A 22092-nucleotide genomic window follows, 5' to 3' on the forward strand; every position below is an offset into this window, starting at 1 on the left:
AGAATCTTATTTCTCATAGTTTGGGAGTCCTTTGTGTTTTTTTGCAAACTCTATGCAGGCTGTCATATGTCTTGCACTGAGGAGAGGCTTCCGTTGGGCCACTCTGCCCCGACTGGTGGAAGGCTGCAGTGATAGTTGACTTTGTGGAACTTTCTCCCATTTCACTTCTGCATTTCTTGAGCTCAGCCACAGTGATCTTGGGGTTATTCTTTAGCTCTCTCACCAAGGCTCTTCTCCAACGATTGCTCATTTTCGCTGGATGGCCAGGTCTAGGAAGACTTCTGGTGGTCCCAATCTTCTTCCATTTAAGAATTATGGAGGCCACTGTGCTCTAAGGCAGGGGTGTCAAACTGCATTCCTCGAGGGCCGCAAACAGGTCATGTTTTCAGGATTTCCTTGTATTGCACAGGTGATAATTTAATCACCTGCACAGAATGATTCCAGCACCTTGTGTAATGCAAAGGAAATCTTGAAAACACGCATGGTCTGAGGCCCTCGAGGAATGCAGTTTGACACCAGTGCTCTAAGGAACCTTGAGTACTGCAAAAATTCTGTTGTAACCTTGGCCAGATCTGTGCCTTGCCACAATTCTGTTTGTGAGCTCCTTGGCCAGTTCCTTTGACCTCATGATTCTCATTTGGTCTGACATGCACTATGAGCTGTGAGGTCTTATATAGACAGGTGTGTGCCTTTCCAAATCAAGTCCTATAAGTTTAATTAAATACAGGGGGACTTCAATGAAGGAGTAGAACCATCTCAAGGAGGATCACAAGGAAATGGACAGTAAGTGACTTAAATATGAGTGTCTAAGCAAAGGTTCTGAATACTTATTACCATGTAATAGTTCAGCTTTTCTTTTTCATTAAATTTGCAAAAATTTCTACATTTCTTTTTTTTCACTCAAAATGGGATGCAGAGTGTACATTAATGTGAAAAAAATTAGCTTTTTAGAATTTACCAAATGGCTGCAATGAAACAAAGAGTGAAAAATATATAGGGGACTGAATACTTTCCGTTCCGTACCCACTGTACCTAAAATCAATGCAAAGCATTAATCCTTTGGCACAGATGAACATACCAGTATGTCCACAGCAGGATCTGCATGTATGGAGCTGACTCAAGAGAGGAGCCTGCTTCACACACATCAGCTCGCAACTGTGTTACATAGCATATGCCTGTAACAGCAGCAAACAAAACTAGCTCTAATCACTGTTGTTAAACCAGTTAGATGTCACTTTCAGTCACTGACAGTGGCATTTTACTTTTGGCATGATAGTGGGCTGCTGATGGGTTACCATGCAGCTGTGTCCCCCCATCTTGATGCTCCTGTAAAAACCAGCATTAAGTGTTGTGAATTCTGTGGCTGAGTTCACTTCTGTGGTCACAAGTGGTATTGCAGTCTCTGGGCTTCCTCCCTCAGGTGTTTTGGTGAGCTCGTTGGCTGCCTTGCTATTTAGCTCCACCTGAGTCTGTCTTCCTTGCTCCTTGTCAATGTTCCAGTGTTGGATCTGAGCTACTGCATCTTTCCTTGGGCCTGCTGCTCTGCTAGATAAGTGCTTCTAGTTTGTTTTCTGTTTTTTCTGTCCAGCTTGCTATTATCTTTTGCTGGAAGCTCTGAGAAGCAAAGGGGTGCACCGCCGTGCTGTTAGTTCGGCACGGTGGGTCTTTTTGCCCCTTTGCGTGGTTTTCGTTTTAGGGTTTTTGGTAGACTGCATAGTTCTCTTTGCTATCCTCGCTCTGTCTAGAATATCGGGCCTCACTTTGCTGAATCTATTTCATTCCTACGTTTGTCTTTTCATCTTGCTAACAGTCATTATATGTGGGGGCTGCCTATTCCTTTGGGGTATTTCTCTGAGGTAAGTCAGGCTTGTATTTCTATCTTCAGGCTAGTCAGCTCCTCAGGCAGTGTCGAGTTGCATAGGTAGTGGATAGGCGCAATCCACTGCTGCTTCCAGTTGTGTGAGGATAGTTCAGGTACTGCAGTCTACAGAGATTCCACGTCTCAGAGCTCGTCCTATTGTTTTGGGTTATTGCCAGATCTCTGTATGTGCGCTGATTACTGCACGCTGTGTTGCCTGATTGCCAGCCATAACAGTACAAGGAGCCATTCTATGATTTCCAATAGAGGGAAAAAAGAAATCCTGACATCATTTTTTTTTCTTAGCTCTGTCTTCAGTCTTTTTTTTCCCCTAGACATTAGAGTGCTTCAGGACACAGCTGTGGACATGGATATTCAGGCTCTGTGCTCCTCAATGGATAATCTCGTTGTAAATGTACAAAAGATTCAAGATACTATTGATCAGAAATCGATGCTAGAACCAAGAATTCCGATTCCTGATTTGTTTTTTGGTGACAGATCTAAGTTCCTGAGCTTCAGAAATAATTGTAAGCTATTTTTGGCCTTGAAACCTCATTCTTCTGGTAATCCTATTCAACAGGTTTTGATTATTATTTCTTTTTTGCGCGGCGACCCACAGGACTGGGCGTTTTCTCTTGCACCAGGAGATTCTGCATTGAGTAATGTTGATGCATTTTTCCAGGCGCTGGGATTGCTTTACGATGAGCCTAATTCAGTGGATCAAGCTGAGAAAAATCTGCTGGCTTTATGCCAGGGTCAGGATGATGTAGAAGTATATTGTCAGAAATTTAGAAAATGGTCAGTACTCACTCTGTGGAATGAATCTGCACTAGCGGCTTTGTTCAGAAAGGGTCTCTCTGAAGCTCTTAAGGATGTAATGGTGGGATTTCCTATGCCTGCTGGTTTGAATGAGTCTATGTCCTTGGCCATTCAGATCGGTCGTCGCTTGCGCGAGCGTAAATCTGTGCACCATCTGGCGGTATTGTCTGAGAGTAAACCTGAGCCTATGCAGTGCGACAGGACTATGACTAAAGTAGAACGGCAAGAACACAGACGTCTGAACAGACTGTGTTTCTATTGTGGTGATTCTACTCATGCTATTTCTAATTGTCCTAAACGCACTAGGCGGTTCGATAGCTCTGCCGTTATTGGTACTGTACAGTCCAAATTCCTTTTGTCCATTACCTTAATGTGCTCTTTGTCATCATATTCTGTCATGGCGTTTGTGGATTCAGGCGCTGCCCTGAATCTGATGGATTTGGATTATGCTAAACGTTGTGGATTTTTCTTGGAGCCTTTGCGGTGTCCTATTCCGTTGAGAGGAATTGATGCTACACCTCTGGCCAAGAATAAGCCTCAGTACTGGGCCCAGCTGACCATGTGCATGGCTCCTGCACATCAGGAAGTTATTCGCTTTTTGGTACTGCATAATTTGCATGATGTGGTCGTGTTGGGGTTGCCATGGCTACAAACCCATAATCCAGTATTGGATTGGAACTCTATGTCGGTAACCAGCTGGGGTTGTCAGGGAGTACATGGTGATGTTCCATTTTTGTCTATTTCGTCATCCATTCCTTCTGACATCCCAGAGTTCTTGTCGGACTTTCAGGATGTATTTGAAGAGTCCAAGTCTGATGCCCTTCCTCCGCATAGGAATTGTGATTGTGCTATCGATTTGATTCCTGGTAGTAAATTCCCTAAGGGTCGTTTATTTAATTTGTCCGTACCTGAGCACACCGCTATGCGCAGTTATGTGAAGGAGTCCCTGGAGAAGGGACATATTCGCCCATCGTCGTCACCATTGGGAGCAGGGTTCTTTTTTGTAGCCAAGAAGGATGGTTCGCTAAGACCGTGTATTGATTACCGCCTTCTTAATAAGATCACTGTTAAGTTTCAGTATCCCTTGCCATTGATTTCTGACTTGTTTGCTCGGATTAAGGGGGCTAGTTGGTTTACTAAGATTGATCTTCGTGGTGCGTATAATCTGGTGAGAATCAGGCAGGGAGATGAATGGAAAACGGCATTTAATACGCCCGAGGGTCATTTTGAGTATCTGGTGATGCCGTTCGGACTTGCCAATGCTCCATCTGTTTTTCAGTCTTTTATGCATGACATTTTCCGTGAGTATCTGGATAAATTCTTGATTGTTTACTTGGATGACATTTTGATCTTCTCAGATGATTGGGAGTCTCATGTGAAGCAAGTCAGAATGGTTTTCCAGGTACTGCGTGCTAATTCCTTGTTCGTGAAGGGATCAAAGTGTCTCTTCGGTGTGCAGAAAGTTTCATTTTTGGGGTTCATCTTTTCCCCTTCTACTATCGAGATGGATCCGGTTAAGGTTCAGGCCATCCAGGATTGGACTCAGCCGACATCTCTAAAAAGTTTGCAGAAATTCCTGGGCTTTGCTAATTTTTATCGTCGCTTCATCTGTAATTTTTCTAGCATTGCCAGACCATTGACCGATTTGACCAAGAAGGGTGCTGATTTGGTTAATTGGTCTTCTGCTGCCGTGGAAGCTTTTCAGGAGTTGAAGCGTCGTTTTTGCTGTGCCCCTGTGTTGTGTCAACCTGATGTTTCTCTTCCGTTCCAGGTCGAGGTTGATGCTTCTGAGATTGGTGCAGGGGCGGTTTTGTCACAGAGAGGTTCTGGTTGCTCAGTGTTCAAACCATGTGCTTTCTTTTCCAGGAAATTTTCTGCTGCTGAGCGTAATTATGATGTGGGCAACCGAGAGTTGCTGGCCATGAAGTGGGCATTCGAGGAGTGGCGTCATTGGCTTGAGGGTGCTAAGCATCGCGTGGTGGTTTTGACTGATCATAAGAACCTTACTTATCTTGAGTCTGCCAAGCGCTTGAATCCTAGACAGGCCCGTTGGTCGTTGTTTTTTGCTCGTTTTGATTTTGTGATTTCATACCTTCCGGGCTCTAAAAATGTGAAGGCGGATGCTCTGTCTAGGAGTTTTGTGCCCGACTCTCCGGGGTTATCTGAGCCGGCGAGTATCCTCAAGGAAGGAGTCATTGTGTCTGCCATCTCCCCTGATTTGCGGAGAGTGTTGCAGAAATTTCAGGCTAATAAACCTGATCGTTGTCCGGCCGAGAAACTGTTCGTCCCTGATAGGTGGACTAGTAAAGTTATCTCTGAACTTCATTGTTCGGTGCTGGCCGGTCATCCAGGAATCTTTGGTACCAGGGAGTTGGTTGCTAGATCCTTCTGGTGGCCATCTCTGTCACGGGATGTGCGTGCTTTTGTGCAGTCCTGTGGAATTTGTGCTAGGGCTAAGCCCTGCTGTTCACGTGCCAGTGGGTTGCTTTTGCCCTTGCCGGTCCCGAAGAGGCCTTGGACACATATTTCGATGGATTTCATTTCTGACCTTCCCGTTTCTCAAAAGATGTCTGTCATTTGGGTGGTCTGTGATCGCTTTTCTAAAATGGTCCATCTGGTGCCCTTGGTTAAATTGCCTTCCTCCTCTGATTTGGTGCCTTTGTTCTTCCAGCATGTGGTTCGTTTACATGGCATTCCTGAGAATATTGTTTCTGACAGAGGTTCCCAGTTTGTCTCGAGGTTCTGGCGAGCCTTTTGTGGTAGGATGGGCATTGACCTATCTTTTTCCTCGGCCTTCCATCCTCAGACTAATGGCCAGACCGAACGAACCAATCAGACCTTGGAAACATATCTGAGATGTTTTGTTTCCGCTGACCAGGATGATTGGGTGTCATTTTTGCCGTTGGCTGAGTTCGCCCTTAATAATCGGGCCAGCTCGGCTACCTTGGTCTCTCCATTTTTCTGCAATTCTGGGTTCCATCCTCGTTTCTCTTCAGGACAGGTTGAGTCTTCGGACTGTCCTGGTGTGGATAATGTGGTGGACAGGTTGCAGCAGATCTGGACTCAGGTAGTGGACAATTTGACCTTGTCCCAGGAGAAGGCTCAGCTTTTCGCTAATCGCAGACGCCGTGTGGGACCCCGACTTCGTGTTGGGGATCTGGTTTGGTTATCTTCTCGTCATATACCTATGAAGGTTTCCTCTCCTAAATTTAAACCTCGTTTTATTGGTCCGTATAGGATTTCTGAGATTCTCAATCCGGTGTCTTTTCGTCTGACCCTCCCAGACTCCTTTTCCATACATAATGTATTCCATAGGTCGTTGTTGAGGAGATACGTGGCACCTATGGTTCCATCTGTGGAGCCTCCTGCCCCTGTTTTGGTGGAGGGGGAATTGGAGTATATTGTGGAGAAGATTTTGGATTCTCGTGTCTCTAGACGGAAACTCCAGTATCTGGTCAAATGGAAGGGTTATGCTCAGGAAGATAATTCCTGGGTTTTTGCCTCTGATGTCCATGCCCCAGATCTTGTTCGTGCTTTTCATGTGGCTCATCCTGGTCGGCCTGGGGGTTCTGGTGAGGGTTCGGTGACCCCTCCTCAAGGGGGGGGTACTGTTGTGAATTCTGTGGCTGAGTTCACTTCTGTGGTCACAAGTGGTATTGCAGTCTCTGGGCTTCCTCCCTCAGGTGTTTTGGTGAGCTCGTTGGCTGCCTTGCTATTTAGCTCCACCTGAGTCTGTCTTCCTTGCTCCTTGTCAATGTTCCAGTGTTGGATCTGAGCTACTGCATCTTTCCTTGGGCCTGCTGCTCTGCTAGATAAGTGCTTCTAGTTTGTTTTCTGTTTTTTCTGTCCAGCTTGCTATTATCTTTTGCTGGAAGCTCTGAGAAGCAAAGGGGTGCACCGCCGTGCTGTTAGTTCGGCACGGTGGGTCTTTTTGCCCCTTTGCGTGGTTTTCGTTTTAGGGTTTTTGGTAGACTGCATAGTTCTCTTTGCTATCCTCGCTCTGTCTAGAATATCGGGCCTCACTTTGCTGAATCTATTTCATTCCTACGTTTGTCTTTTCATCTTGCTAACAGTCATTATATGTGGGGGCTGCCTATTCCTTTGGGGTATTTCTCTGAGGTAAGTCAGGCTTGTATTTCTATCTTCAGGCTAGTCAGCTCCTCAGGCAGTGTCGAGTTGCATAGGTAGTGGATAGGCGCAATCCACTGCTGCTTCCAGTTGTGTGAGGATAGTTCAGGTACTGCAGTCTACAGAGATTCCACGTCTCAGAGCTCGTCCTATTGTTTTGGGTTATTGCCAGATCTCTGTATGTGCGCTGATTACTGCACGCTGTGTTGCCTGATTGCCAGCCATAACAATTAAGCTGTGGATTCATATGAGATAATTATTTCTACTATAAACTGGAATACTGTTATATTGAAACATACAATATAAGCAGGGGTATAATGATCGCGGTCATGGAGAGTGCAAGCACAATCAGGCCCGTGCTACAGCGTGACCTGCCGACAGCAATTTCACCTGGATGTGTGTCCTCTGACACACATTCTGCTGAATTGTATTGTGATGCAGAGACCTGCCTACTCTCTGCACTACGTTACACATTGTAGGCTAATCAGAGGCCAGCTGCAGATGTCGGCTTGCCAATGATGGGTTGCGCATGGCAGTGATACCATGCGATGCTCTTGCCAGTATGCAGAAGTCAGCTCCCAGCTCCCATGACAACTATTAAAGGACCTCACATGTCGTATGGCGGACATTATATGAAAGGGAGACATTGTTATAGTATGGGGCCTAGGATTTGGACATTATTACTGGATAGGGGTCATTATACCAAAATAAGGACATTATACTAGTCAGGGGTGGTACTGCACTGCTGCCCATCAGTGTCAGCCTTAGCAACAGCAGCACCGCTCGCCCTGGTTGTTTCAGATGAAGTAGAGCAGTGATAAGGATCCAGCAGGATTGATTAGCCTTCTGTTCAGTACCAGAGGAGAGGTTCAGTGACCCGTACACTGCTCTCCCACGATGTCTAATGCTGTGTGGGGCAGTCAGACATACTCAGTGGCACGAACCCGTGTGAGCTGCTGTGCTTGCCGCTTATGTACTAGCACCACTGAGTACTCCTGATTAGTTCCTTTGAAAGTATTATATTCTCCCTGTTTTTGAGGGATGTAAGCTTATGAAAGCTTATAGTATTCCCTATGGTAGACAAGTAAACATTGTGGTAGATATACAATATTTTTTATATATGTAAAGTAGTTTCCCATTTTTGTAAAAAAATTAAAAAAAACATACATTGTCTAATGTTAGTGGTATGAGTGGCCAGATCACGGTGACCCTGCATGAAGCCTAGCCTATGGTAGAAAGTTCCAGAGACTTTGACGAATGACTCTTTTAGGGAACATCATGATAAATCAAAGAAAGAGAGGGTGCACCATTTCCTGTCCTCTTTATCAGGGCTCATTCACACGTCCGTGGTTAAACACGTCCCTGAAAAATTGGTGCTGTCTGTGTTTTACTCGGATCTATAGCCTTACACTGGTACTTTTCATCAGTGTTACTGGAGAAAACGCAGACATGTGGATAGCACCATAGATTATGAGCATGTGTGAAAAACATGGACAGAACACGCAACACAGACGCGTGAATGACGCTATAACTGGTATTGGTGCTCGCAAAAGCTTGATTAAATGCCATTTGATAAGCACAGTCCAGAAATTATGACATTTCACCAAAACGAACCTGTCCAATTTTATACCATTGTGACCACACAAGGTGGGTGACAATAAAGGTGACATCTGTTGTGTTTGACTGGGGAAATTTAGGTTTCTAGTTATATATTTTTTTCTGCTAATAGAGAACTAATTGACTAATGGCGCTTACATGTGACAACGAGATCGCATGTACATTTCACAAATGGTGGGCTTTAGTACTAATATCAGAGTCAGCAGTAGTAAACTACGTCTTACCGGCTTTGTAATAATAATAATAATAATAATAATTTGTCTTTGTAGAAGAATACTTCAGTGATCAACTGTCATTATAACTTACTTACGTGAACCACGTCAGAATTATAAACGTCCAAGGAAATAAATCTGAAAAGTTTCTACTTATACAAGGTCTTCCCAGTAATTCCAAAATATCTTCTTTACACAGGAGTCTAATTATATCGAAGAAAACACTAAAGACAACAGGATCTCTTTGATCTTTACCCTCAAAGAAGAAATTGGGGCACTGGCCAAGGTTCTGCGCATATTTGAGGTATGGACACATGTGCTATTCATCTTGTCCATGTTGTTTCCATTACAGTTTAATGCCCCCAGCTACAGGTAGACATATAGATTTTCTGATTTTAAGGGATTAATCCCATCTCCAAGATCGTATCCCAATATGTAGTAGGTGTAATAATAGTAATACTAGCAAATACCTCCCATTAGAAATGTAGTCTAGTTCTCCTGATAACCTATGTCGCTTATCTCATGTTCAAGCCAATGCAAGAGCTTAGGTATCCATAGTTTCAACTAGTAGCAGCTAACTAACTGTCACTATATGAGTGGTCGTAACCATGGATACCTAAGCCACTGCAATGTTCTGCACATGAGGTAAGCGACACAGCGAATCAGGAGAACTACATTACATTTCCAATTGGAGGTATTTGCAAATATTATTATTATTACACATACTACATATTGGGAGAGGATCTTAGAGATGGGAATACCCCTTTAATGTGAGTTAGTTGTGGATGATCATTACATCCTTAAAGGGACAATTTTCAGCCATAGGGGCGGGGTTTTCGGGTGTATGATTCACCCTTTCCTTACCCGCTGGCTGCATGCTGGCTGCAATATTGGATTGAAGTTCATACTCTGTCCTCCGTAGTACACGCCTGCGCAAGGCAAGATTGTCTTGCGCAGGCGTGTACTACTGAGGACAGAGAATGAACTTCAATCCAATATTGCAGCCAGCGGGTAAGGAAAGGGTGAATCAAACACCCGAAAACCCCGCCTCTATGGCTGAAAATTGTTCCCTCCAAATTCAGGTGACAGAGACCCTTTAAGCTTGAATGGTAAATGGGCAAAAATAAGTCGTCTCACATTTTGGGTCAATATTAATTTAGAATAGAGAAGCACAGAACTTAGATTTTTTTAATGCAAATTTTCTATTGTTTCACATGTGGGTCTAAATTTCAGCCTCACTTTGTATTAGGGCATTCACCCATTGGCAGAATGATGCGGTAGCAAGCACATTTTTTCCTCATCTCTATTTAACAATCAATGGGTTGATTTATGCAAGAAGATGTACTAGGAATGCTGGTGAACCTGTCATTGGTGAAATAATGGGGCGTCACTCTTTATTTCAAACATCGAAAGAGTTGTTCCCTTTATGTTAGTAAATGTTAGTCTTTCTCAAAGCTTTTGTTATCAAAATGGCTGCCTCCATTTAAAATCACTGTGCATGAGAAAGCTGTTTTTTAATTTGTCAAGACTAATAAGTTTGGTCACACGTCCATCTATTAAAGAGGTATTAACAAAATGTAAGGTTATTCCTTATCAAGATTTATGTCTAAGGTCCTCATACACATGGGCGATGGCCGGCTGATGATTGGGAGAGATGTCAATTGCACATGCCCGATTTTAGATTGCCGAGCGCATTATTCACCAAGAGATAAACCATCAGCTGACGTGTCATAGAGAACACAGGAGCGTTCTGCTGAGTGGGTGAGAGTCGGCTAATATGGCTGGCATCCAATCGATAAGCCAAGGTATCATTTGTCCGACAGCCATCTAATCTGTATGCCAGCCTTAAAGACGGTAGAGCTGTTATTATAGGGATCATTGGTGAATCGAAAAACTTTAACCGAGCATGTGCAAGCGTAACCCTAATTTTAAGTTTTATTTCATAAATCAAAAGTACACGTGAAAATAAGAAACTTTATAATATATCTTATCAGAAAAATCAGCTTTTTTCTCTGCTAGAATTGATCAGTCATTATCAAAATTCTCAATTCTGATCAGATTTTATTGGATTTGGAGAAAAAGAAAAATCTCCATCTTCTCCATTCTATCAGTCTGTGTAAATCAGACTGTACTCATGTGTCTTTCGAGTTCAGTCAGATTTTTTTTTTTTTCATGGACCCATAAATATGGCCGACTGCGATCCGAATAGTATGCAAATTGTGCACACTGCGATTTTTTTTTCCTCGAAACATGGAGTAAATGAGCATGACTTCATAGAACAACATGGGGATGAGTGCTAGCCGTCAAAACGACGGATAGGATTCGACCAATTTTTAGCAAAAAGCAGGAAATGTCAGCGTTTTGTGTGTGTATAATACTAGTGTGATCAGAATGGAAAAATGGAAAGCTTTTCTTTACATTTGTCCTCCTTTTAAAATCTATCTTTGCATTTGGCCTTGAAAAAAACAGCATCAGAAACAGCAGTAAACTGCTGTGTGAGCAAGGCCTAATGACATGACATATATTGAATAAATAAATGCATTTACCTACATAATGTGCTATTATAGAATATTAGCGCTTTGTTTTTCTGCATTTTTTCGCCTGGTTTTATCGTGTAAATAAAGCAATGTTTTAGGCTATGTGCACACGTAGGAAAAAGGTGCAGAATTTTCTGCACAAAATCCGTGTCACGCCGTTTACAGGGGCAGGACAGGGTACTGGAACCCACACCTGTCCCTGCCACTATAAGGTGCCTTGGCTTTCCCTTATCTCAGGGTACCTATGAAGGTTAGGAGGCCTGAGCCGCCAGCGTATCCCTGTCTCCTGTGCAGACCCTATCAGTGACCCCCTCTCCCCCCCAAGAGAGGTGGACTGCACCAGAGTATAAATATCACCATAACAGAGTATACAGACAAGGTAAAGGAAAACCACACTTAGCTTAATGCTGCAAGGCACAGCACAGCAGGAAGAAACACCAGATACAACGGACTCAGCAGTAGAACAACAGTTCCCAGCTAGCTCCTACTCCCGGCTTGGTCGCTGAAGAATGAACTAACACCGACAGTCAGCTGATGAACCAGGTGACCTCTTAAAGGATGGAGGGAGTGGTCACCACAAACATCAGCTGACCCAGCAGCAATGCAATAACATCAGCGGCCACCGGGGGGAAAAACTGCAGTAACCCCCGATGACCAGAAAGGAAAAAAGGTCTTAAACTGAGGCAAACCAGATCTGCTACAAATCCAAAATTGGATCGTGACAATCCGCATCTGCTGGCAGACTCCGCAGCCGTGGATTTGCCGTGGTTTTTATGCAGATTTTGTGCGGTTTTTATGCAGAATTGATGCAGATTTTGTGCGGATTTTGTGCGGTTTTTGCCACTGCGGATTTTTAACATAGAGAGGTGCAGAAACGCTGCAGATCCGCACAAAAGAAGTGACATGCACTTCATTGAAATCTGCAGCAATTCCGCACTGATTTTTCCGCACCATGTGCACAGCTATTTTTTATACCCAATGAATAACATTGTACTGTACATCACATCTGCAGCGTTTCTGCGCGGAAAAATCAGCTGCGGATCCGCAGCAAATCCGCATCGTGTGCACATAGCCTTATAGTACCAGCAACCAAGGCTTCTGAAATCTCATGAATATACGGCTTATTTTTTCCTTGCGTATTTTGAAGCAGTTTCAGATCTGCAGCCTGTTAATTCTTTGTTTTTGCAGCGTTGTAGACACATTATAATGAATGGGGGAAAAAACACTAGTAAATTAGCATAAAAAAATGTAAGTATTTTATGCAGCATTTTTCCAGCCAAAAGTCTAGCTTTTCTAGCAGAAAAACCTTCTGTAAATACTAAATGTGTGCACATGGCTCTAGGGATTTCTGGTTTCACAATGATCGTACCTTCATGGTTATGATCACATTTATCTTTCCCCGTGACTTACTGCTTTGGATGTTGTAATCATTTCTGTTTGTTTGCAATGAAGAACTACACTTTAAAAGAAAGTCTGCAAACCGGGCAGTAAATGTTTGTGTTCCAACTCAAATATTTTTCAGGAACTTAAAAAAAAGGTCACACTGATCCAGTATCTACAGCGTTCCCCAGTCTAGTGAGTACATGATAAATGGGAACTTCAAAGAAGATATTATCACCCTTAAAATCAGGATTTTATATACGGTATATTCTGCTCCAATTACATACTGAAAACATGCTGCCTAATGTGATTTTTAGAAACACTCAGGACTATGTACAAAAAAAAAGGAAAAAAATAATCTTTCTTATGTACTTTTCCCACAAAGATCAACAGCCCAACATTGTGGCAAGTTACTATATTCCGTGATACAAAGATATCATCAGAGATTTAAGTCATTTACAAGAAGTCGCATTGTTTCTGCATAACATTGATATTTTAAGTGTTATCATATTTCAGATCATTTCATTTCCTATTGTACACGTGCATATTTAGAATTCAGCTGGGCATTTTTTTTATATATTCATTCATTCACAATATAAAAAGACCACTAATTTCTAAGTCCCAAGGACTCTAATATTTGTCCATGTTTGCCCCCTTTCCCCCATAGAACCATTTTGTTTTTTTTGCATTTGAACAGGAATATCTGAAAAAAAGACCAGTTTTAATTACTAAACAACCAATAAGTTAAAGGGAATCTGTCACCAGGTTTCTGCTTCCCCCAAAACAACATAAATTAAGGACAGAAACCCTGATCACACCGCTGTGTTACATACTGGGCTTTTGCTGTAGTTTTAGTAAAATGACTGCTTTAGATGCTGCAGATCTGCTAGTTTTCTCAATGGTCAGCTCTGCCTTTGATTAGCACCTTTCTGCCTACTTTATGCATAGAAAGAAATCTGAAAATTAGTGGAGGGGGCAGTGATAAGTGATATATAGAGCTCATGAATATTGAGGACTGCATAGCACAATCTTATCACTGAGACTACTAGCAGAGCAGCAGCAAATAAGAGTGTTTTATTAAAACTACAGTAAGAATCATAGTAAGCGGAATCGGCCTCTACTGTATGCTGCTCTCAGATGAGCAGTAAAAACTTGAGGAGAGATCCTCTTATAGGAAAATTCAAGTGGACTTTTAAATTCAGTTTTCAGCATCAATGATTGCTGTTAATATAATCATAGATCTTACAGCACAAGTTACCTTAGGATTCACAAACATTCTTAATTAAGGTTTACCATGTCTGACAATGATAGGGTGATTTTTTTACTCCAGTTTTTGCCATAAAAAGCATACAACTTTTACATTTTTTTTGCAGCTCACGTCACTTTTCTCCCAGAAAATATACAATTGACAAACATCGGATTTTATTACTTGTTGCATGGATGTTTAGCAAGGAGCCTAATTTATTAAGTAATCCTTCATTTTACACCAAATATTAAAGGGAACCTGTCAGCAGGATTGTGCACAGTAACCCACAGACAGTGTCAGGTCGGCGCTGTTATACTGATTACAATGATACCTGGTGATGAAATCCGTCTTGTGGTTGTTGTTTAATCTTTATTTTCAGTTTTGAGTTAATGAGATTCTCGTGCCCTGGGGCGGCCTGTGGGGGTCTTCATGTGGTGCTCTGATTAGGTATTCATAATGCAGTACTGACAGGTCGCTGATCTCTCAGTGATCTGCACCCTAGTTTGCACAATGAATATTATATATACATACTGAAAAAGAAAACCCTTTTGCCGGCAGCACCAGACGTGGCACTAGCGTTGCAGCATAATCACATGTTTACTGTTCTAATAACTGTGCTTGATGTTATTTAGATAGTAGAAAAAAAAGTCAATTTGAAAATGGCACCCACCGCTCCTGCTCAGTAGCAGCTACCGGTGTATATAGAGGTGATCCGATAGATGCTATTAAACAGGTACCGGGGGCGTCATCTTGCTGGAGAAGAAAAAAAAATTCCCCTCCAAGATGGCGCCGTCGGTGCCTGTGTAAAGCCGGAGTCACACTTAACATATGAAAAATCGGTCCGATTCTCTCTCCCGAGAGTCGCACAAATGTTCTCCGTATGGTCATCCGTGTGTAATGCGTTTTCCTTGTATCTAAGTATCCATGTGACATCCGTATGACATCGTATGGCTTTACATTTCTCACTGCTTTTCCCCATTGAACTTAATGGCTCAATGGGCTGAAATGAGGAAAATGTGTGCGCATTTCTCGCAAGTCACACTGATACTCCGTATGGTGTGCGTTTTTTTTCTCGCACCCATAGACTTGCATTGGCGAGACTCAGCCGATATACACGTACAATCACAGCATGCTGCAATTTCACTCGCACGCTGAATACGACTGAGAAAAAAAACCGTGAACTGAGTTTCCCCATAGATTAATACTGGTCCAAGTATGTGATGTTTTATAGCATAGCACTCGTCCGTATTATACGGTAGTGTGACTCCCGCCTAATAGCAGCTATCGGATCACCTCTATATACACCAATAGCTGCTACTGAGCAGGCACGGCGGGCGCCATTTTCAAATTGATTTTTTTTTGTACTATCTGAATAACATCAAGAACAGTTATTATTAGGACAGTAAACATGCGATTATGCTGCAGAGCAGGTGCCACATCTGCCTGCAAAAGGTTTTTTTTTTTCAGTATGTACGGTATATATAAAATTAATTGTGTAAACTAGGGGGCAGGTCAGTGACGGAGCAGTTACATGTCAGAAACCATACAGATGAATACCTAATCAGAGCACCACATGAAGACCCCCACAGACCGCCCCGGAGCACGAGCATATCATTAAAGGTACCGTCACACTGAACGATATCGCTAGCGATCCGTGACGTTGCAGCGTCCTGGCTAGCGATATCGTTCAGTTTGACAGGCAGCAGCGATCAGGATCCTGATGTGATGTCGTTGGTCGCTGCAGAAAGTCCAGAACTTTATTTAGTCGCTGGACTCCCTGCAGACATCGCTGAATCGGCGTGTGTGATGCCGATTCAGCGATGTCTTCACTGGTAACCAGGGTAAACATCGGGTTACTAAGCGCAGTGCCGCACTTAGTAACCCGATGTTTACCCTGGTTACCAGCGTAAAGGTTAAAAAAAACAAACACTACATACTTACCTTCGCTGTCTGTCCCCGGTGCTCTACTTCTCTGCACTGACTGTGAGCGCCGGCCAGCCGGAAAGCACAGCGGTGACGTCACCGCTCTGCTTTGCGGCCGCTGTGCTCACAGTCAGTGCAGGAAAGCACAGCGCCGGAGGACAGACAGCAGAAGGTAAGTATGTAGTGTTTGTTTTTTTTACTTTTACGATGGTAACCAGGGTAAACATCGGGTTACTAAGCGCGGCCCTGCGCTTAGTAACCCAATGTTTACCCTGGTTACCGGCATCGTTGGTTGCTGGAGAGCTGTCTGTGTGACAGCTCTCCAGCGACCAAACAGCGACGCTGCAGCGATCGACATCGTTGTCAGTATCGCTGCAGCGTCGCTGAGTGTGAAGGTACCTTTACTGAAAACTGAAAATAAAGATTAAACAACAACCACAAGACAGATTTCATCACCAGGTGTCATTGTAATCAGTATAATGGCGCCAACCTGACACTGTGTGTAGTTTACTGTGCACAATCCTGCTGACAGGTTCCCTTTAAGCAGATTTTGATACCTAATCTGAGAGCAGCATAATGTAGGGACAGAAAACCTGATTCCAGTGATGTGATGCTTAAAATTTTGCTTACTTTTGTCTTTTTTTTTTTTTAAATACTGTTTTATCAGCAGATGATTATCACTAGACGACAAGGAGATCAGCTGACATGCAGTTCACCAAATTGACGTGCTCGGTATAATCCGGCCCCATCAATGATTGGCAGCTTTCTGCCTATGCACATAGTACATAGAAAACTGCCAATTAGTGTGAGCAGTGTTATGCAGAGATTTTCCTTCAGATCTGCAGCAGATAAAACAGTTTTTAATCAAGATTGAAATCTAGAAGAGTAAATTATACATCGCTGAAATCATAGCCTGATATTATGCTGCTCTCTGATGGGTTAGTAAAAACCTAGTGACAGGTTAGTAGATGACCCCTTATTAATTGCCCCAGCTTGTAGCATAAAATAAAATAAAAAAATATATACATACCTCCTAGAATGGCATTGTTCCTAGAATCTCAATGCTGTGCACCCTGCCAGTCACCTAACCACTGCAGCCAATCAGCGGCTACAGTTCTCCTTCCATTCTTAAGGTAAAATGAAGGTTACAGCCAATCAGTGACATTGTTTAAGTCCTATGGCCACCAGGGTACACCTCACTGAGATTGGGGCAGTCTAGGCAGTATACTATTCACCCTTTTCATTTTATGCTGTATCATGGGTATATTAATTAGGGGTTTTCAGCCCCTTTAAGTTATAATTTCACTAGTTAATACCCTTGTCCACGAAACAATATGCAACTTTATATTTGTTGGTAACGATTAGGATTTTTCATGGACGTTGCAACTTTGAAGCAAACGCTTCCCAGATGTCGGGCTAAATAAAAGAGAAGGATAAACTACTGTGTGTTTAGCTAATATTCTACAGATGCTCTTGGACACTGTCCATGGCCTAAGCAATTCACTATGGGAGGTTCCTAGGTTTACCAAATATGCTAGTAGGGAGGCAGTGGGAGTAACACAAGCCTTCTCACCAGCCAATAAGCGTTCAGAATGGCTATCCACCCCCAATCCCTTAGTTACATCATAGATAACGCTAAACTTCATTTGCTTTCTCCTCCCTCTAACCTTGCTGAGCATTTCTCAACATTATGATCAGCGCTTGTTGCTTGTATAAAGGATTATTTTAACTAAATGAACTTGTTTTGGGACATTTGAGGTTAATATGAATTGCACTTCCGGTTTCAATATAACATGATGACACTTTTCTGAAATGCTAACATAATGGAGAGTAAAGTGCAAATTAATATTAACCCCCTTCACAACCTTGCGATTTTCTATTTTTCCATCCACATAGCCATAGATGGGGCTTGTTGTTTGAGGGACGAGTTGTACTCTTGAATATCGTCATTCATTCTATCATGCGATGCACTGAAAAACAAGAAAAAAATTCCAAGTGCATTGAAATTGCAATAAAAAGTACAATTCCTCAATTATTTGGGTTTTTTTTTATTTGCCATATTCACCATATGGTAAAAGTCACCGGACAGTATGATTCTCTGGATCAGTAAGAGTACGAAGATACCAAACACGTATAGTTTTTTTTTATTTAAATGGTGAAATTTTTTTTTAGAAATTTGTAAGATTTTTTTTTTTGCTTACGTCAACATTTTACAAGACCAATAACATTTTTCTGGATCTGGGGCTGAGTGAGGGCTTAATTTTTGTGCCTTGAGCTGACGTTTTTACTGATACCATTTTGGAGTAGATATGATGTTTTGATCGCCTCTTACTGCATTTCTTGCAATGTTGTGGTACCCAAAACAACATATTTGTGGCATTTAGATTTTTTCTCATTACCCTGTATATCAATTAGATTAATTTATTTAATATTTTAATAGATCAAACTTTTAGAAACGCAGCGATACCGAATATGTGTATTTTGGTATTTTTTAATTGTTTTATTTTTAATAGCGAAAAAAGGGGGTAATTTGAACTTTTGTGTATTTATTTTTTTTCATATTTCTAAAAACCTTTTTTTATGTTCATTTTTTACTGTTTTTAATAGTCCCCTTAGGAGACTTGAAGCTGTCATGGTCTGATCGCTTGTGCCATACATAGCGGGTAGTGTACTCGTTGCTCGGGTTTTCCCCAGCACGTTCGGGTGACCTCCAAGTATTTATGACTGCTCGGAGATTTAGTTTTCATCGCGGCAGCTGAATGATTTACAGCTACTAGCCAGGCTGAGTACATGTGGGGGTTGCCTGGTTGCTAGGGAATCCCCACATGTAATCAAGCTGTCTAGTAGCTGTATATCATTCAGCTGCCACGATGAAAACGAAATCTCCGAGGAGTCATAAATACTCTGAGACCACCCGAGCGTGCTCGGGAAAACCCGAGCAACGAGTACACTCGCTCATCACTAATAATGGGGCATCAGCATTGATATGTATGGCTAAAATCACGATCTCTAATTAACGCCAGTGACAGGTTAACTTTTACAGGAATGAATGGCGTGGGGGTCATCAGCAGACCCCTTGCTGTCATACTGACCCATCCGCGCCCAGCAATCACATCATGGGCATGCCGATGGGAACGTGTAATTACGCACCCATCCTGTCAGCATGTGTTCAATGCCATTAGCAGGGATTGACGGTGGAATTTAACATTTTAGAGCTCTGCTCCACTCTTTTAAAGGCACATGACTTCTGATTAAATCAGCTGACACGGGCCGGAAAAGATGCGGGCTCTTCGTGAGAGCCTGCATTAAAGGCGCAACTTTTGAAGTGCAAGTACGTCAATGGTCATGAAGAAATTAAACATTATTAAATCATAAAAATAATAATAGATATGTGTATGAATATTTTTCGTATTATTATCTACATCAATAAAGCAATATAAATAATCTTACCTTGATTACACTATTGTATGTCCTTCTGCTAATATAATAATAAAAAGTTGTAGAGTACCAAAGATGAAGAGTAATGAAACTTGGTGCAGAGAGATACAAGGCCCAAGGGAATAGTGGAACGGTTGCCCATTGTAAGTACGGTAAATAGATTTCTTTTCAAAGGACTTCTGAAAATCGGAAGCTTAGCTATGGATGGATGCAACGCACAAGACATGCACTTACATAAGTTTTTATAATACCGATTACAACAGAAGTCTTTCACTGCATTTTGTGTTCCAATTCTATTAACTGATTTCAGTGTTTGATTCTTTAGGAGAGAGGTGTTAGCCTGACCCATATAGAGTCCAGACCTTCGCGGCTCAACAAAGATGAATACCAGTTCTTCACTAATTTGGACAACAAGAGTACCCCCGATCTGGATGAGATTGTGAGAAGTCTGAGACAAGACATCGGGGCTACTGTGCATGAATTGTCCCGAGAGAAGAAAAAGGATTCTGGTAAGGGCTCAGTTCTTCTTCTCTTATAAGTGCTATTTATTGAACCTCAATAGAGGTCGTAGTTTTGACGATGTACTAGTGATTATCTGTACAAGTGACACAAAATCACAAGGTGTAAACTTCACCTTAATAATAGCAGCTTTAAATGACTGCATTCTGTTTACCAGGACCAAGCACTGGGAAAAGGGCTTATATTTATTGGTTTTAAAGTCACACAAGCATGTAACATATTTATCCCATGAAAACTATTACTATTAATCAACAGAACATGTAAAAATAATTCATTTTGCAATTTATAAAAATAACACCCCTAATTTTTTCCGGACCTAAAAAAATAAATAGAAAAACCAAAGGAATGAGCCAGATCATAAGCTGGTATACTGTATGTGCAATGTGTAGGAGCATGTTCACACTGTGGCCATTTCACAGACAAAACCCAAGAAAAACAAACATTAGCTTATATCCTGTAGTAAGCAAATGGTATTTGTACATGGAAATAACATAGGGTACTTAGTAAAGACTATATTAGGCCATGTTCACACAGTGCGTTTTTTACCGCGGAACCGCGGCGGTTTTGCCGCTGCGGTTCCGCAGCTGTTTTCCATGCAGGGTACAGTACACTGTACCCTATGGAAAACAGGACACACTGTGCACATGGTCCGGAAATTGTAAAAAAAAAGCCGCGCTGAATAGCTCCCGGAAAAAAGAAGGAGCATGTCAATTCTTCTTCCTGAACCGCAGCGGTTCTGCACCCATAGACCTCCATTGTGAGGTCAAAATCGCAGTAAAACCCGCAGATCAAAAATATATCTGCGGGTTTTACTGCGATTTGATGTGCAGAACCGCTGCAGCAGGAAGTGCGGGGGAGCGGGCGGAAGTGCGTGGGCGGAGTGTGGCTGCCCCCCCGTGCTCCGATCCCGCCCCCCGTGCTCCGATGCCCCCCCCCCCGTGCTCCGATGCCCCCCCCCAGTGCTCCGATGCCCCCCCCGTGCCCTAATCTCCCCCCCTTATACTTACCCGGCGTCCCGGTGTCCGTCCGGCCGTCTTCTCCCTGGGCGCCGCCATCTTGCAAAATGGCGGGCGCATGCGCAGTGCGCCCGCCGAATCTGCCGGCCGGCAGATTCGCTCCAAAGTGCATTTTGATCACTGAGATATAACCTATCTCAGTGATCAAAATAAAAAAATAGTAAATGACACCCCCCCCCACTTTGTCACCCCCATTGGTAGGGACAATAAAAAAATTAAGAATTTTTTTTTTTTTTTTCACTAAGGTTAGAATAGGGTTAGGGTTAGGGGTAGGGTTAGGGGTAGGGTTAGGGTTAGGGGTAGGGTTAGGGTTAGGGGTAGGGTTAGGGGTAGGGTTAGGGTTAGGGGTAGGGTTAGGGGTAGGGTTAGGGGTAGGGTTAGGGGTAGGGGTAGGGGTAGGGGTAGGGTTAGGGTTAGGGGTAGGGTTAGGGGTAGGGGTAGGGTTAGGGGTAGGGTTAGGGTTAGGGTTAGGGGTAGGGGTAGGGTTAGGGGTAGGGTTAGGGGTAGGGTTAGGGTATTTTCAGCCATTTTAGCCCTAAAAAGCTTCCTAGGAAACACACAGTAAAAAAAGGATAAAAAAACGCATCAAAAAACGCATCAAAAAACGCATCAAAAACGCATCAAAAAAGGACAAAAAAAGGACCTGCGTTTTCTGCCAAGAGCTGCAGTTTTTTAAAAAAACTGTCCTGAAAAAAAAAGGATGGAAATCCTGAACGTGTGAACATACCCTTAATAAAAAAAGCCATTCTACCACGACAAGTTGTTTTGCCCCTGTTTGTACAAAGTACAAGAAACTACATCAAACCAAACAAACAAGCAGGAGCATAAGTCGTTATACGTGCAATGTGTAAGACCAAGTTCACACTGTTTTTGCGGTAGTTTCTTGTACTTTTTACAAACAGGGGTGTTGCTGCTCTTTTTGAGCTAGGCATTTCATCTATATTGTTTTCCATGGGCATATAACTGAACAATCGGTCCCCTGTCTTTCTCTGCCCTTTACTATGTTGAGGTCGGCTGACACAAGGAAGGGTTTTATTATTAGAGATAGGATAGGACCATCCCAATTGGGTACACCTTGTTGTGGCTGCATGGCTTTTACACTTTTTTTTTTTTATCAAAATAGTATTAACTAAGTACCCTATGTTATTTACATGTACTATTACTATTTACTTATGTACTTACTACAGGGTGTATGCTCTTTTTGTTTTTTCTTGGGTTTTATCTATGATCACCTACTGCACCCGGCATTGGTGGAAATGCCTGCGCTGTTAGTCCTTGGCAATGATGCACCCATATTATTCTTATCTACATTTGAGAGAGGAAGAGAATATTCTTTGCTTCCCTTCCAACACATAGAGAAAAATAATAAGTAAAATACATGTCCGCATCACAATAAAGG

The 22092-nt window shown here is 42.5% G+C and overlaps 1 protein-coding gene across 1 annotated transcript in view; it reads left to right on the forward strand.

Annotated features, from left to right (window-relative positions):
* PAH (phenylalanine hydroxylase) overlaps positions 1 to 22092 on the forward strand; it is a 189514-nt gene that overhangs the window by 44615 nt on the left and 122807 nt on the right. The window contains exons 2-3 of the mRNA XM_069764263.1: positions 8834 to 8938; positions 19484 to 19667. Of these exons, the coding sequence (XP_069620364.1) occupies positions 8834 to 8938; positions 19484 to 19667 (289 nt within the window). The remainder of the gene's footprint in view (positions 1 to 8833; positions 8939 to 19483; positions 19668 to 22092) is intronic.

This window comes from Ranitomeya imitator, chromosome 4 (genome assembly GCF_032444005.1).
Source record: "Ranitomeya imitator isolate aRanImi1 chromosome 4, aRanImi1.pri, whole genome shotgun sequence".
Classification (NCBI taxonomy): domain Eukaryota; kingdom Metazoa; phylum Chordata; class Amphibia; order Anura; family Dendrobatidae; genus Ranitomeya; species Ranitomeya imitator.